We start from the raw sequence: 16,081 nt of genomic DNA, 5'->3' as shown, positions 1-16,081 counted from the left end.
CAAAACATAGTGTAGCGTATAGAGTCAGATAGTGTTCTAACTCGAAATCTAGGCAAAACTGTTCATTGCCATGAGACTGACCTCCTCTATTTTAGGGGTGATGTTGTTCCTTTGCATGTGGTGCAGCAGTGCCGTCATATTGGCCATACACTCATGTTGATTCAGCTCATCCATCTCCAGCTCCACAGTCTCATCTTGAGACACAACCTCCTTATGCTCCTAATAATGAAGACAATTATTCATAAAAAAATTATAAATAACCTTAGAGATAATATTTCTAATCGTATGACCTCTGCTTTACAGAAAACTCTAAAGACGTACTCGAGTCCTGCTGGAGCTGCTCTCGCCCGAAGGATTCTGGGAGTTGTAGGAGAAGCTCTGAACTCCAGTGGAGAAGTCAAACTGACTCATCTCCTCACTAAGACTGCTGTCTGCCATGTAGGACTGGGAGGAGAGGTATACAGGAGCATCTGAAAAAGAACAAGAGTTTTAAGAGAGCAGGTGGCATTTATAAAAGCGCCTTGTGAATTTATGCTAAAAGCAGACTGCCCTGCATGACGACAACAACGGCAATTTCATCAATATTAGGAGATGGCATTTATCTTTGTAAACGTGTAGTTGTTAACAAGCCTGTGAATATCTCAAACAACTCACCTCCGTTTTCTCCACTCACTTCTTTCCTGATCATGACATATTTCTTTTTCCTCTCCATAGGGACCTGTAAACAAGTAAACATGATACCAAACAACACAAAACAAATACAAATATCATATTATATGTTTAAAAGCTTTACTTACATCAATCTCTATAGGAAAGTTGTACACCCTTTGTGAATCAATGAGGTTGTCAAATATGAACTGATTCTGGAAAATATCAAATTACAAAATTTGATTAACTAGGCTGACATGAACGTGAATGGTAAGTTAACAAAAACCATACATTAATATTTTTAAAAAGTAACAAACGTATTATGAACACTGCTTGAACACAATACGTATTGAGTGTTTTTTGACTGCACAGTAACAGACCTTTTCAGGTTTCTCAGTGAAGAGGAAGCCCTGATAGAACTTGGTCTCATTGAAGCTGCAGCTGATCAGGGCGATGGCACAGTTATAAGCAGCACAGTGATACTGTCTCCTCAGCTCCAGCAGAACCGTCTCTCCTGCCATGTTCTCAGTGAAGGCCTCGAAACACAATCTGACATATATTGTATTGATCAGAAATTCTACTTCATTATGAATTCCTGAGACTGAAGAGATGCAGTTGAAAGGGAAGGTGGAATTTAACGTTTTTAAAACACAGATAAAACATTTATAATATCAGAGCCATAGCCTTATGGGCAGCATTCAGACATATAGCGCAATAGCGCTTCGGGCGACCCAAGTTCGAGTCCCGGCTCGTGGTCCTTTCCCAATCTTGTACCTCTCTCTCCTTCAATACATTGCAATACTCTATAAACAAATAAGTATTTTTCAATTTCATGGTGACTTTTTTATGAGTAATACAATTATGTTCCAGTCTTAGGAATCTGTAGAAAACTATCCCTTTAGTAACATCAAAAGGCTCTTAAAGCTACACTGTGTGATATTTTCCCCCATCTAGCGGTTAAAAGGTATATGACCATCCAGTGAATATTAGTTTCTCTTCCTCTCAATTCCGATTTCGTTTTAACTCCTATGGTGGCCGATTTAGTCCAAGATTAATATGGCTTCCAGTTCGACCTCGTCCACATTCGACCAAGCCTGTAGTGCTCCAGTCAGAAATTGAAGCTTTCGCGCTTCGATCGCCCCCCCGGTGGCCGGTCCCAGTATAGCTCCTAAACCCCGCCTCTCCATGTATTTGAAAGGGCGCGAGACACACTAAACAATTTAATTACACTTCAAATAATTGTTTCCTAAAGATGGTTTCTGTCATATTAGGCAGTTTTTTTTACAATAATTTCATTTCAAGTGTTCGTTTTTTAAATAAGTTTAGTTTTAGTGAGTTATTTGATGCTATAAAAACGGGGGGTGTGACGTCATGATTGACAGCTGAGATTGACGGCTTCTCTGAGTGAAGTTGTCACTGAGGCACTAACGGACTTTTTTCTGGATTTTTGGGAGGAGATTGGAGCTTTAGCTTTAATTTCTACACTTCCATAACTGTTTATTTCACACCAACATAATTAATTGTTCTGCATCTGCGAGAGTGTGGGCGGGCTTTTGATAATCGCGCCTCTACTTCCTGTTCTCTACTGCGCAACTCCGGTCCCGAGATCGCTACTGCGCAGACTCGGTCCCAAGATGTCAGCGCCGTGTGCGGGCCTATGAAAGCTTCAACTTTGGTCAACGGAAGTCAATGAAGTCGCATCGTCCATATTTTTTTACGGTCTATGCATTCGACACGGTGCCATCGAGTGTTAAAATGCGAAAGGCAAAGCTTGAATTCACGGGTATGTCCCTCTTTGGCTGATGTACTTTCAAGATGGAGGGGCAACATGGCGACCTACATTCGAACCCATTACCGTATGTATTTTCAATGGCATATTATAAACTTACGAGAAGAATACTTTATTACTTGAAAAAAGTAAATATGCATTAATGAGAACATATATTTTTAAGTGTTTTTAGCTAAGAACAAACTAAAACAGTTACACAGTGTAGCTTTAAAGGTAAAAAGAGAAAAATGTGTCATATTACTCCACATACTTGAGGAGGTTCTTGGAAAGCTCGTTGCCTTCAGCACTGCCTGTGCCACAGAAGGCCTGGTTGATAGCAGAGTTTTTAGAATAGACTTCCTCTTTAGGCAGACGGGAGTATAACACCTCCATCAGCTTACAACAGCCAATCTTCATCATAATCTGACTCTCAAACACTGACTCAACAGACTGAAAGACAAATGACAGGAAAGACACAATAGTAGCATGACAATAAAACATATTTTGAATAGTGATGGGAGAAATAAAGCTTTTCAAAACTTTGAATGAATTGAATCATTTGCATAATAATTAAATGTTTAGAAGCGTTCGATTCGCCACACGCTAGTGACCTGGTGGAGCGCATTTACCTGAACCATTTTAGGTATAGTGTACTCACCTTAGTGAAGCGTGCCTGTAGAGTAGTCATGATATCAGCAATATTAGTGATGAAGAACTGAGAGAGTGCCTGAGGGCTGCAGTAAGAGGCCAATAGTAGCAGGACTCTGTCTATAAGACCCATGAGCATGGAGTTTGAAGGAACATCTTTGGCTTGAAATGACTGGTAGATAGAGCTGAGGAGAAGAACCTGTCTATCCATCTGGGACCTGAAAAAGAGAAATAATATGCATTAGAAATAAATCTATGAACTGTAAATATATAGACACATAAGCAGGAATTTTTTTAAACTTACTGGCGAGCAATATTTTGAAAGCAGGTCTGAAAGAGCTCCTCCATGATATGTTTTTTGTCCCGGCACAGAACTCTGGCCATGAGCTTCAATAACACAGGGCTCTGAGACAGCTGCAGGGCCTCTAAAAACTGACATTATCAAAATGAAGGACTAATTATTAGCATTTAACATAAAAATATACTTTTTTAAGTTCTCCCTGTCCAATCCAGTTTTACCTTTTTTCAAAAAATGTTGTTTAAATTACTGCTTAAGGCATAATGAAATTTTAAAAGTAAAAAAAACTAAAAACGTTTAACAGTATCCATAGTCTGCGGAGTAGATAACTTGATAAAAATTATGAATGAAATTGATGAAATTAGAATACTTTTTGAAAAGATATGGGGCACCTCTGAAATTAAAGAATATAATATACTAAAAAGGAATATCCAGTTTAAGCATCTCACTTTGCGAATGCAGTCCATGTAGTTGTTGCACTGAAGTGATCCACGAGGGAATTCATCTGACTGCATAGGGAAATGTGTAGCCACCAGAGTCTCTAGAGCCCTCCTGAGCTCTTCCAGTGGCATGCTGGGTAATGCAGTGAAGAAGGGCAGCATGATCAGAGCCTGGCTCTAAACACAGAGAGAAAGATATGAAGAAATTAATAGACTCCATAGGCCAAATGCCATAAACATGCACCGTTTCTAGATTTAGCTTTGGTCTTTACCGTATTACAGTGTCGATGTAAATTTTTGTCACTTCAAGAATAAGAGAAGATTATAATGTATAATCAGTGCAGATTGTATGGCATATTTGCAAAGTACAGAGTAAAAAAAATTAAAAAAATAGTGTGCTAAAAATTGAAAAAGATTACCTTGAGATTTAATGGCATAGATACATCCGTGAGAAGAGCTGTGAAAGTGGTGAACACAGCATTGAATGCTGGGTGAACTGTACTGGAGCATACAGAGGAATTGATCTTCAGGAAAAGAAAAGAAAAAATCTTACAATCTACTCCTGAAATTCCCATTAATGTAACCATTTTAGCTCTTCACAATGCACAGAAAATAAAGTATAAAAATATTGAGTATGTGGTACCTGGAGCACTTTGGCAAGCAATGACAGGACTGAAGTTTTGCTCTCTGGTGAGGCTGCAGGACCCTGCCACCACGGCCTGAGTAAATCCCACTCCTTCAGCACCTGTTCAGCCAATTGCGAGCCTTGGGACTTTCTGACAGAACGCTCACGGAAACTATGATCCAACATGCCGTTCAGCAAAACACTAACCTAAAAAGACAGTTGAACAGGAAAACTTTTCAGATCTCAGTGGTTATGGAGAAAATGGTCAAAATGTTCTATCTAGAAGTTATTTGAATCATTTATCTAACCAATCGTGTTAGAAACCCCCAATTTCAGATGTTTCAGTCACAATAAGTGCAGTTTACCGTTAGCTAGATCTTTTTATTCTGCTGGTGTTTTTGTTCACCAGAGAGCCATTTCCAGAAAGCACCGTAGATCTAGGTAGATTATAAAAACCATTGGTGCCAGTGGTTTCTACATTTTACATAGGTTTACAGGTTGCTTTTAGGAAATGTAGTCCAGTCTAGTTTGATGCCTCACCATGCTGGGGTTCTGGTTGGCTGCGGCTAACAGCAGTGGCACAGTGCACTCCACACTGCGGAGTAACTCAGTATTGAGAGACGTCTGGAAGAGGCTGTAGAAGTACTCTCCGTGAGAGAAGCTGAGGAAGTGAGGATTCAGACTGCCAGAGAGAGGGACGGAGAGTGTAATGGTGTTCAGCAAAAGGCCAACCATCTGCTCACTCTGAGTTGTTTAGAGAAAAAAAGACCAGTTTCAAGATTTTATGCATTTTAAACATGAACTTAATACTAAAACATGGACATTCTTTGATCTTCAATGTCTTGTGGATGGTTTTTAAATTCTAAGACTTTTTAGACACTGCACACTACACAACTTGTAAACACAACTTGTGATCAGCTGCTCCTGACTGTGCCTAAAACTAAGCGTAAGCTCAGAGGGGACCGTGCCTTTGCTGTGTATGCTCATAAACTATGGGATGATCTGCCTTTGCATGTTAAGCAGGCCTCTTCTCTATCTGTTTTTAAAACCCTTCTTAAAACCCATCTTTTCTTTTTGGCTTTTGACACCTAGTAAGATGTCGACTTTATTTACTTGATTTAATTTGTTACTTTGAATGCTTTTATTGTGTGGTTATTAATTGTACATATGTTTTTTCTGTACAGAACTTTGGTCAAATGTGGTTGTTGTAAAGTGCTTAACAAATAAATTTGGTATGGCATGGTAAACAGACTGAGACCAACTGGAACAGGCCCGCTCCGTTTGGGCATGATCAGTCATAACAACCAAATTACATTCATAATCGGCATGACAGTCGTGTAGTGTGTTCCAAGCTTTAGTCCTTCCCTATAATTCAAACCACTTGCCTGATTTCCCAAACAGAAAGCCAACTGCACAAGTCTGTCAGCCAACTTCCTGCTGCCAACATCCATGGAGGGCAGAGACTTCCTGTCGTTTCCAGGAGCTATGCTTTTATACACACTAGTGAGAAGTTTGGAGCCCAGAGAGCGACCATAACCAGCATCCTAAAGAGAAACCGTAAACATCCCAACTTAAAAGTTACTGTAACTATTACGTAGACTGAACAGAATTATAATAGCATCCATTAGATCAGTGTGTACCTGACTGTGCAGAACGGAGATGAGCAGCCCAGACTGGTGAAGCTGCTTACAGGCTGAGAGTAAAAGATGCATGCTAGCATGACTGTCTCTGGTGTCTGCCTCATACAGCTCAATGGCACACAACTCCTCCACACTGTCCAGAACATACAAGACAGTGACCACACACCGATAAAAAAAATCAGTTCATTTGAAAAAATCATCAACAATATTTCAAAACACTGCAACTTTAACCACAATGTACATTGAAAAGATAGGAAACAGGAGGGGTAATGGAATCAGGAAAGAAATACAAACTGGATTTAAATGTTTGGGCACTGCGCAACGTGTCGAAGTAGGTGCAAAAGAACTTTATAACTATACATGAATAATTTACTGAAACCAACTAAAAATTGAACAGACCTCTGTACGGTTATTCTCTTCCTAATGCTGCTCTCCAGTTGTGTCCTGTAAGGTGTTGACGCCAAAACTTTAAGCAAAGGAGCGCACACTTCTGGCAGCTGAGTTATCACTTCAAGATCTGCCATGTTGAACCCAATGGAAGAGGGCTCACACACTGTCAGCACCACCAGTGTGAAGAAGGAAGGGTTAAAAAAATCCTGCTCCATTAACTATAGAGAAAGCAAAAAAGTTAAAGCAGCATTTTTTTACTTTGTAGATTCTGGTAGGTTCACTAGAGCATTTGGCAGGTAGACCCTTGGAACAAAAGTAAATAAGATCATAATATAATATAATTTTTTTTCCAATGTATTATGTTTCGAGCAACAAAAAGTTTACCTTCCAGAGATCCTGTGGACATTTCTTTAGTACCATGGTGGAGAACTCCAGCATTCGGACAATGATGGAGCACTTGCTGTAGTTGTACTGCTCTGTCTCACGAGGGCTGAAGTGTGACTGACCTGCATTACCTATTCTGAAGCAAGCTCTGGCAGCCTGAACGTCCTGCATGGACAGTTCTGTAAGGAAGAAACGGACAGCTGGCAAAAAGCTGGACTTCTCACCAGTGCCTGGATAAGGAGAGGAATGGGAGAAACAAAGAAGTTATAAGCAATGATTCGACAGTTACCGATAATTTCACAGATATGAGAAGATATTAGTTATGCATCTCAAGTTTAGGCAATTCATGGTGTGGATTCACCCACCCAGGATCCTCTGGGGTTGCACACAGTGCAGTTTTGTGAAGGTGCTGTAGCAGTCAAGAGCAGCCAACAGTAGATCCATCCACTGCAAGGTGCATCTGATGCTGAAGGGGGCTTCAATCTCTCTCAAAGAAGGCTGGGAGAGTAAACCGCCTCCCTCTAAACACGAAATGAGGAAACCTGGACCACGCTGCTTCACCTGTTCGTCCAGCCACACCGCAGGAGATGCATTACCTGACAAAAGAAGAAAGAGAGGAAATTAAGTAAACGTGTATGCATATACAGACATTTTGTTTTGTTTTTCTCTAAAATCTTAGTCATATCATTCTGATATGCAATTCTGAAGGTGCAAAAAGACCTAAATCACAAAAGGCATTTATATGACCAAGCTTTTCTAGAAAACCTGTAATTGTCTTAAATTTAAACCACAATGAATCATCCTGGACATATTTTCTGCTTGAAATTCTGAGATTGGTCAAAAAGAATCCCTGACAGGATGTTACCAGTGAATATTTTCACTGTTGTTAATTTCAAGCTCTATTGTTCTCTTAAATTTCTTCAAGTTAAGTTCAAATTCTGAAGGAAAACAATTTGTTGTCTTCAAAGAGAAGAGTCCCTGAATGGCAACACTGTGTTCAATATGAATATCCTGTAGGTTACCGGGCAGCAGAGGCACAAATTCATAGAAGAGCTCCATGCTTTTGTGTCGACACTCAGCCTGTGGTCTTCCGCACTGGGTCAGCAGCCACATGACCACATCTGACAAGCATACTGACTGGTCTGGAGGGAATCCTCTGAGGAAAGTGTAGAAAATGCAGATCTGTCAGTTTGTTATAACACAGACACATAATGTTCACTTTACGCACATTACAAATGTGAATTAAGAGAAGTTAGGAATAATACCATAATCAAATGTATGTCTACCTGGGTATGCGTCTCTTGGAATTCTTATTGAGCAGTTCTGCCTTGTGTTTGATAATTCTCTTCAGATGATCCAGGGAACTACAACACTGTTGGACAGTTCCTGTGTAGACAATAACAATATGACAGGAAAGATCATAGTCATGACCATCAAACAGGATGTATTGATGAAGAGAATATGTCTAGTGTCTTACCCAGGGACTTTTCATCAAAGTGGGCCAGAGCCAGACTCTCAATAAACACCACCAGCACCTCAAAAACAAACTGCTCCACCAAAGAGCTCTCTTCTCTGAGAAACAAAACAATATTTGGATAAACATCTGCATAAATACCATTTTCATTCGCCACACATTTCTTACATTCACTCAAGATGGCAGAGTATATTGCTCAAATATTGAGAGTCTGTATGTAGCCTAGCCAATCTAATGAGCTCTTCTGCTCATCACACACACTGACCTGAACAGCCTGTACATGCTGTTAAATGCAAGCGCAGCTCCAAGCCTCTTGAAGACGTTGGGGTGTAAGGCCAGGCTGTAGATACGTTTGAATAGAGATTTTATGTTGGTTGGGCTCTTTTCCTGCTGTTTGGGGGTGGTCTGTTTAATGGACCATTTGACAAATTCCTGGATACAGGTGCCACTAAAGTCTCTGAGGGTGCTGTCTAACGGATCCACAATTCCATCCTGTGCAGCCCAAATAGATTAACAGCACATGTTTACAGTTTACAGACGGCCAACTCAATATGAATAAAAAAAAATTTGTATACTGAAGGAGTTTCCTCACCAAAATGGCCTCCAGCACAGCTACTGTGTCTTGGCTCTCAAACTTTCTGTTGTTGGTGAACCAGTGGATAAGCTGCATCACCAGAGGTTCAAACAGCTGCCTCGTCACCTGAAGAAGCAGTCAAAGTTTCAATGTTTGTGGACTGTGACTGATGAAAGTGGACAAAATGTGGACATGAAACTATGAACTTTAAGCGATTCTCAACGCTTCTTGGAGGGTAATAAGGGGCCTCAGCAAATTTCCAAGGGGACTACAATATGACTTGAATTTATTTAAAATAAATCACTCCTTAATTAATTCAATATTTTAACAATTAAATAAATAACTTACTGTAAATAATCTTCAACTTTACATTTCAAAATATCCAGGAGTGAAATGTGTAAACTGACACTGAAAACTGTGTTTTTTTATTTTACATTTTACTGTGAACTGCTGTTTTTACTGAAAAAATGTTACTGAAACTTCTTGACTAATTACTGGGTTAATTATCTTAATCCATTGACAATCCTAGGCTAGTTCCTGTCTGATGAAGGACAAAAATAATGTTACATTAGAAAACCTGATTGACAAATGAAACGTTTACTCTGTTCATCATATTTAAAGAGCACACATAAGGTAAAATACCTGGTCGACGTCACAGGCCAGGCGTAGAAGAACAGGAAAGACTTTTCTGTGTAGGTTGTACATGGGAGGAGCAGACTTGTCGTCTTCTGTCATCTGGGCTCCTTTACCCACCATGTATATGACCAGAGTGTGCAGAAGCTCACACGCCGCAACCTACACACAAGAGAGAAAATTATCACTTTCAGCCAAAAATGTTTGGGTGAATAAATAAAATTTTAATAAACTTTAATCAACAATTAAAGTTTATTTGACTATAATTACTTTAGTTTGCCTGTCACTGGAGGACAGTGCAAGCTCTGTGACCCTTGGCAGGAAGGAGTCCAGGTAGATCACAGGCTTTATGTCTTTAAAAGGCACAGCAAAACTCAGCCTCTTCTCACAGTCCCATGCCACAAAACGTTTCATCATGTCTTCCGCAGAAACAGCTGGGGTTAGATACAAGAAAATGCAATATATAAAGGTTAAAAACAAGCAAGCAAAATTAACAAGTACTGCCTTTTTTTTTTTAAGTCAGCAATGAATTTATTTAGTAGCAACAGAAACAAAATAACCTGTCACAAGGCTCCTGTTGAGCTGTCCTCCCAAGTGTCCAAGCAGACGTACCACCCTGCGTCTCACAGCAGCAATCGGAGACTCATCTCCCTAACAGAGACCACAGTAACGGTCAGTTACTGAAATCCCAGAATCATTTACACAGACAAAATCCAAATATAAGTCAAACAAATCAATCTAATTACCACAGACAAGTGCTTTGATTTCTTCAGGAGCCTCATCATGACTTTTCCATAACTTTTTGAACTTCCCGTTGACACAAATGTCACTTCCATATTGTTGTCATCTTTTTCTAATGGAATGATTAAAAACAAATAAAAAGCAATCAGCTACTAAAGAAATTTGATAACAATCACTGACCCTTAGATATCTTACTAGTATATTTAGAAAGAATAGTAACCAGTGACCATTTTTTTGACAGTACAACATTTAGGATAAATATGATCAGTTATTACAAATAACTGACCAGAGTTACTGGTTGTTTTGAGGTAGCCATCTAAATGTGGCAGTATGTCTGTGTAGTGCGGCTGCATGATGTCAGCAGAGATCAGAGAAGACCAGGACTCCAGAGCATCCAGTGCTGCTGTGGCTAGAGGAGCATGGCTCAAACCCAGCCGAAGAGCAGCCTTCAACCAAAACAATGAAGACAGATGATCAATCCATATAAATATCATGCCTCAATTTATGTTTTTTAAATCACTTCAGAATGTCATTCCTATTTACTGTTAATGAAAAAATACTACTGTTGATGATCACAAAATTTTCTAACCTGCAGAGCTGGTATATATGCCTTGATATCCAGAGCCACCATGTCAGGATGAAGCGAGAGGATGAACATCAGACAGGCAGCCAGTAGCTCGTCTTTATATTGTTTCATACGTACACAAACCTGAGGAAATAATACAAACTTTCCCCCTTCAAATCATCACATTCATCATATACAACATGAACAGAAACACAATTATTTGATGAATGAAACAAAGCAGACTGCAATGTTCAAGCATCTAACACAGAAATAAAGTGACAAAAAGGGTTAAAAGGGCACCTCCTTTCCAAACTTAGCAAGGAGTGAAAAACAGGCCTCCTCCATGGTGGAGCCGCCACCAACACTTTTAGGCCCTTGTTTTAGGTCCTATAAAAAAAGAGATACTGGCTTAACTAGAGGTTAATCGACACATTCAATTCAGAAGTTAATGTGATGGAGAATGTGTATTACCTGGAAATAGTGGATTTTCTTGGCAATGCTCATAGAGAGGGAGAGGAGCTTATAAAAGCCGCTGACCAGAGGGAAACGTATTGATTGCAGAATGAGCTCGTGACACAGGGGGTGCATCCACTGAGAAAAATACTCAGGATTTCTTGAAGGAAACAAATCACTATAGAGAAGATAATAATAATATTATGTATGCAATCTCATACAATAAGAGTGCAAATAAGATTTTTTGTTTGTTTGATCGATCGATTTCTGACAGTACCAATGAAAAAAAAGTTTTGACACCTGCAAAAGTCAACCAAGTTGATAAAGGCAATAAAGTCTTTGGGTTTGTTGGGCATCAGGTTTGCTGTGGGGTCAGATGAAGGCATAAATCCAGCACTTGCATCACTCTGTGCCTGAGAAAAAGAAGAAATACCTCACAAAACTGGCCACAATATTCCAACATTTGTGTTTCAAGTTTGTTTATTATATGTACGGCTGTAGTACACACAAACAATTTTCTCCACAGTCTGATGCTGTCAACGTGTATGCGAGTCTTCTGAAAAACTGTGAGCAACATTTAAGTGAGGAAGAATCGGGGGACTGTAAATTATTGCCAAGGTTTTCAAGGCTTCTGATCATTTATATCGTCCATTTGGAATTCATGTGCATAACTTGTTTTTTATGCTCTGTTTCTTTAACCACCCACATTTGCAGCACTGCAACAGTACCTCATCTTCTGCATTGACTTTCTGCACTGAAAGATCAAGTTTCTCCACAATCTTCATGACTGACTGCACCAGTGCATCATATAAGTGTCGGTTTATGTCTCTCAGGTTGTAGTTCTTGGCAGCTGGAGCTCCATCCATGAATCCAGTGTCCTAAAATCACAGCAAATTAGATCAGTTCAGACATTAGATTAAGCTGTTGAAACAAAGTAAACAGAGTACACATGCAACAGCTTTTATGATTACATGGTCACATTCAAACTAGTGTTAGACCGATATATCGGCCGGCCGATATATCGGGCCGATATTTTGCGATATTTTTACGTGTATCGGCATCGGCCGATACAAGGCTGCTGCGTTCGCCAAAATGTTTTTCCCTGCATTATTTACAGACAGGCGTCCACAGGCAGCTCTCACCGCCTTCAAACTGTCTTGCTCTCCCTCCCTCGCGCATATTAATCAAAATTAATTGAGAATTGACACACACGATGGTAAAAGGTCGAAAGACTGAAGTTTCACGTGGAGCATTGGGAGATGTTTTTCTGAATTACCGCTGGTGTTGCTCTACAAGAGATTAAGTTAAGTCCACCTACACTCTAAAAAATGCTGGGTTAAAAATAACCCAAGTTGGGTTGAAAATGGACTAACCCATCAATTGGGTTGTTTTAAGCAAATATTTAACCCAACCGCTGGGTCAAAACAACCCAATTGCTTGGGTTATTTTTAACCCAGCATTTTTTAGAGAGTAACCATTAAATGACTAGGTTGTAAATGGTTTTAAAATTAAGTATAGTACAGTCAGTGTGCACTTTATTATGCTGCTTGCTTGTTGATACTGTGTGCAATAGTGTAATTATTTTATTTATGCTTAAATATTTATTTTCATAATTAATTTTCACCACTGAACTCTTTTTTTTTCTTGTTCTACCTCACCTGTTTTTACAATTTGTTAAGTATTGTTTTTTTTTAGTTCAATAAATGTTCCTTTTTTAAATTTTAAATTGTTATCATCATGATCATTGTGTCATTTTTATGTTGTAAATTGAGGGAGCAAAAGCAGTATCGGCTCCAAATATCGGCTCAAGAAAATCGGCAGCCCGTATCGATCATCGGCTAAGGCTGATGAAAAAAATCGGTATCGGCACCGGCACTAAAAAAAATCCATATCGGTCGATCCCTAATTCAAACCAAATGTGACCCTGGTCCACAAAATCAGTCATAAGTCTCACGGGTATATTTGGTTATAATAGCCAAAAAATACTTTGTATGGATCAAAGTTATCGTTAGGATATTAAGTAAAGATCATGTTCCATGAAGATATTTTGCAAATTTCCAACCGTAAATATATATAAAAAAATTATTAGTAGTAATATGCATTGCTAATGACTTCATTTGGACAAATCAAATATTTGTATCCTAACAAACCATACATTAATAAAAGCTTATTTATTCAGCTTTCAGATTATGTATAAATCTCAATTTCAAAAAAGGTTTTGTGGTCCAGGGTCACAAAAAATATACTGTACCATTAAAATAGTAACAAATTAATTAAACCATTACCTTAACTACTAGATAATTAAACTAAACATGTGTTCATCAAATAAACATCTATTTTCTTACTTTAAAGTTTTCACAGTCCAGAAGCCCCTTAAAGAGGTCAAGGTAGTCCTTAGAGGAAGGAACTTTCCATTTCCCAGAGCGCACCAGGGTGGAATCCTCCTCAGCTTCAAAACCACCTGAAGGAATGCTCCGCTCCTGACGGGTGGAAAAATATGTATGACATATAGATATCATGATAAATACAATTTAAACAAAAAAAGCACAAATCTGCACTTTTAGCAAAAACACTTACTTCTGGCTGAAGAACCGGCTTAGAGCATACTCTGATCAGGCCTTGGTGAACTGTTATTGAAGAAATGAAGAGTGTGAGCCCTGGTAAAAACTAACCTAGAATCAGATTAGGCGAGATAACCTCCAGTTCATCCTTACCCACAGAACTAGTGAAACTCCAGAGGACAGGACCTCGAACTGCCATGGCAACAAACACCTTGATGATGGAGCGGCAGGTGGCATACTGCATTCTCTGGCTGTACTGAGGGAAGCTGTCCATCTGAACCACAAGGAGGCGCTCTAACACAGGAGTGTACACTTCAGGGATCTGCAACCAATTATAGAAATTACAATAGAGTTGAGCTGAGGTAGTTGAAGTAACAAACAGTAGCCTCTCCTGACCGTAAATGTAGGTAGGGCAGATTCTGGGTCTTAGCGCTAGTTTATGATAAACATTTTGAAGCTTTATATTGTAATCGTTGAACACTTTTGAGGTCTAGTTTCCTTGCGTTATTCAGTCTGAGGGTGGCACTCTAATTGGCAGGCTTTAAGTACACACCACACACAATCTTAGAATTGCCTTAATGTATGATTTATTGCCTCCGAATGTGGTTTTAGAATATTACAAGTTGTGGAGGAATACTGGTGAGAAAAAGAAAGTCATGTTTATAGCTGAAGTGGATTGATGTTGTCTGGGTCTGGAGCGAGGTTTACATAAGCTAAAATGAAAATAAGCGGGGCAGTCTGAAATCTGCCCCAAAGGCTCTCAATTGGAGCCAGGTCCATTTTTCACCACATTTTACATTGGAAAATTGAGGGGCGCTGAAGTGCTGGGGAGGGCCCGCTTAGTAACATAATAGAAGCCTGCTGCATCCATATGCTAAATATGAATATATCCTGCTCACTTTAGGATTTAAAATAATCTAGAAAATCGAAAAAATATTTGTTGCAGAATGCTGAACACATTACAATTTTGTATTGATTCAGTTTATACAGAGGTCTGTGTTTTGGATTAATCTGTGTTCTGCCCTTACAGATGTGTCATGGCTGGTAACAAATATACATTTTTTTTTTATTTGACTCGATGACATGACACACTTAACCCTTAAATGCATACCACGGGTCTTTAGTGACCCAGGACGTCATTCACTACCCTCCTCCTAATTCATTTTTTAAAATGAGATATTCTTAGTATTCCTCAATCAATACATTATAAACAATATAACAAGAATTATTTTTATAAAATGATAAAATAAGGCCTGTTTTTGCTTTAGTTTTTAAAAATAAATTGTATAGGGTCGTTAACGACCCAAGGTGTGTATATTTTTTCTGCACAATAATAATTTAATCTTTAATGACGGAATACGTACAATTCACCTTTAATCTACATGGTGGTAATGTCTGATACACAATGATGAAGTGACGTTTCACTCATTGTTACTGCAGACTGATAATAAGTATAATAATAAGTATAATCTGCCAAACTTGAAATGGCACAGCAATTTACTGCAGAGCAAATGCTGAACGCAATCAAACATTAGTGTCACTGTCACTTGATGGTGGATCTGGTGAAGAAGCTGTCAGCGATCAAAATTTAAATTTTGAATCATTTGATCATTGAAAATGATAGTTTTGAGAATATGTTTGAGATGGTGAATATGAGCCAGATGCTGAATGTACTGAGGAAATCAGCTCTGACGAGGACAGTGATGATGGTATAAAACATCTGCACAAAAGGAACCCTTTCAAGCTCCAAAAGGGAACGAAATATGCTTTATTTTAATTGTTGTGTAATTATTACTCTAATATCAGGAGAGTTTTATATTATCGCGGCAGGTAGAGATCCATCCGTGTTAGATATAGATCCGGGTCGCTTTAGAGGACTAAAAATTTACCTAAATACTGAACATTGATTTAAAATACCAATTTACCAACTCATTTGATGGATTAGATAAAGCAATGCTAGATATAATCATCTATAATGTTATTCACAGCTCATAGTAATTGAGATGTATCTTACTCGGTCAAGGTGAATCAGAACACTAGCTATGGAGTCGAGGAAGCTTGGCAGCTGGTAGACATTGTCATCATCCCGGTCAGACTCAGTCAGGTACATCTGCTTGCACCGCTGAATGAGCTCTGTATACATCAGATCCACATCCTGAGGGCACACCACCTTACACGGCTAAAGGCAAACAAACGCAGAACACAGTCAGAGAATCTTCATTCATTTTAGCCTAAAATA

At 39.0% G+C, this 16,081-nt stretch overlaps 1 protein-coding gene across 1 annotated transcript in view; it reads right to left on the bottom strand.

The window, feature by feature from the left end:
- The window catches only part of prkdc (protein kinase, DNA-activated, catalytic subunit), a gene marked incomplete at its 5' end in the record, with an annotated part of 37,773 nt that overhangs the window by 18,022 nt on the left and 3,670 nt on the right, over positions 1 to 16,081 (bottom strand). The window contains 36 exons of the mRNA XM_079810690.1: positions 82 to 219; positions 322 to 470; positions 655 to 718; positions 798 to 863; positions 1,029 to 1,197; positions 2,688 to 2,866; positions 3,075 to 3,282; positions 3,369 to 3,496; positions 3,812 to 3,979; positions 4,222 to 4,326; positions 4,446 to 4,634; positions 4,968 to 5,171; positions 5,813 to 5,971; positions 6,068 to 6,200; positions 6,467 to 6,675; positions 6,842 to 7,071; positions 7,207 to 7,437; positions 7,864 to 7,997; positions 8,128 to 8,227; positions 8,319 to 8,413; positions 8,581 to 8,807; positions 8,908 to 9,015; positions 9,532 to 9,684; positions 9,793 to 9,956; positions 10,083 to 10,173; positions 10,269 to 10,375; positions 10,550 to 10,709; positions 10,853 to 10,972; positions 11,129 to 11,215; positions 11,300 to 11,459; positions 11,582 to 11,694; positions 12,010 to 12,159; positions 13,627 to 13,761; positions 13,859 to 13,908; positions 13,996 to 14,164; positions 15,857 to 16,021. Coding sequence (XP_079666816.1) covers positions 82 to 219; positions 322 to 470; positions 655 to 718; positions 798 to 863; positions 1,029 to 1,197; positions 2,688 to 2,866; positions 3,075 to 3,282; positions 3,369 to 3,496; positions 3,812 to 3,979; positions 4,222 to 4,326; positions 4,446 to 4,634; positions 4,968 to 5,171; positions 5,813 to 5,971; positions 6,068 to 6,200; positions 6,467 to 6,675; positions 6,842 to 7,071; positions 7,207 to 7,437; positions 7,864 to 7,997; positions 8,128 to 8,227; positions 8,319 to 8,413; positions 8,581 to 8,807; positions 8,908 to 9,015; positions 9,532 to 9,684; positions 9,793 to 9,956; positions 10,083 to 10,173; positions 10,269 to 10,375; positions 10,550 to 10,709; positions 10,853 to 10,972; positions 11,129 to 11,215; positions 11,300 to 11,459; positions 11,582 to 11,694; positions 12,010 to 12,159; positions 13,627 to 13,761; positions 13,859 to 13,908; positions 13,996 to 14,164; positions 15,857 to 16,021 — 5,217 coding nt within the window. The remainder of the gene's footprint in view (positions 1 to 81; positions 220 to 321; positions 471 to 654; positions 719 to 797; positions 864 to 1,028; positions 1,198 to 2,687; positions 2,867 to 3,074; positions 3,283 to 3,368; positions 3,497 to 3,811; positions 3,980 to 4,221; positions 4,327 to 4,445; positions 4,635 to 4,967; positions 5,172 to 5,812; positions 5,972 to 6,067; positions 6,201 to 6,466; positions 6,676 to 6,841; positions 7,072 to 7,206; positions 7,438 to 7,863; positions 7,998 to 8,127; positions 8,228 to 8,318; positions 8,414 to 8,580; positions 8,808 to 8,907; positions 9,016 to 9,531; positions 9,685 to 9,792; positions 9,957 to 10,082; positions 10,174 to 10,268; positions 10,376 to 10,549; positions 10,710 to 10,852; positions 10,973 to 11,128; positions 11,216 to 11,299; positions 11,460 to 11,581; positions 11,695 to 12,009; positions 12,160 to 13,626; positions 13,762 to 13,858; positions 13,909 to 13,995; positions 14,165 to 15,856; positions 16,022 to 16,081) is intronic.

The sequence above is a fragment of the Gobio gobio genome (genome assembly GCF_949357685.1).
Source record: "Gobio gobio genome assembly, chromosome: 2".
Classification (NCBI taxonomy): Eukaryota; Metazoa; Chordata; class Actinopteri; order Cypriniformes; family Gobionidae; genus Gobio; species Gobio gobio.
Note: the sequence above shows the minus strand (reverse complement) of the source record. Positions and strands in the feature narration are given on the sequence as shown.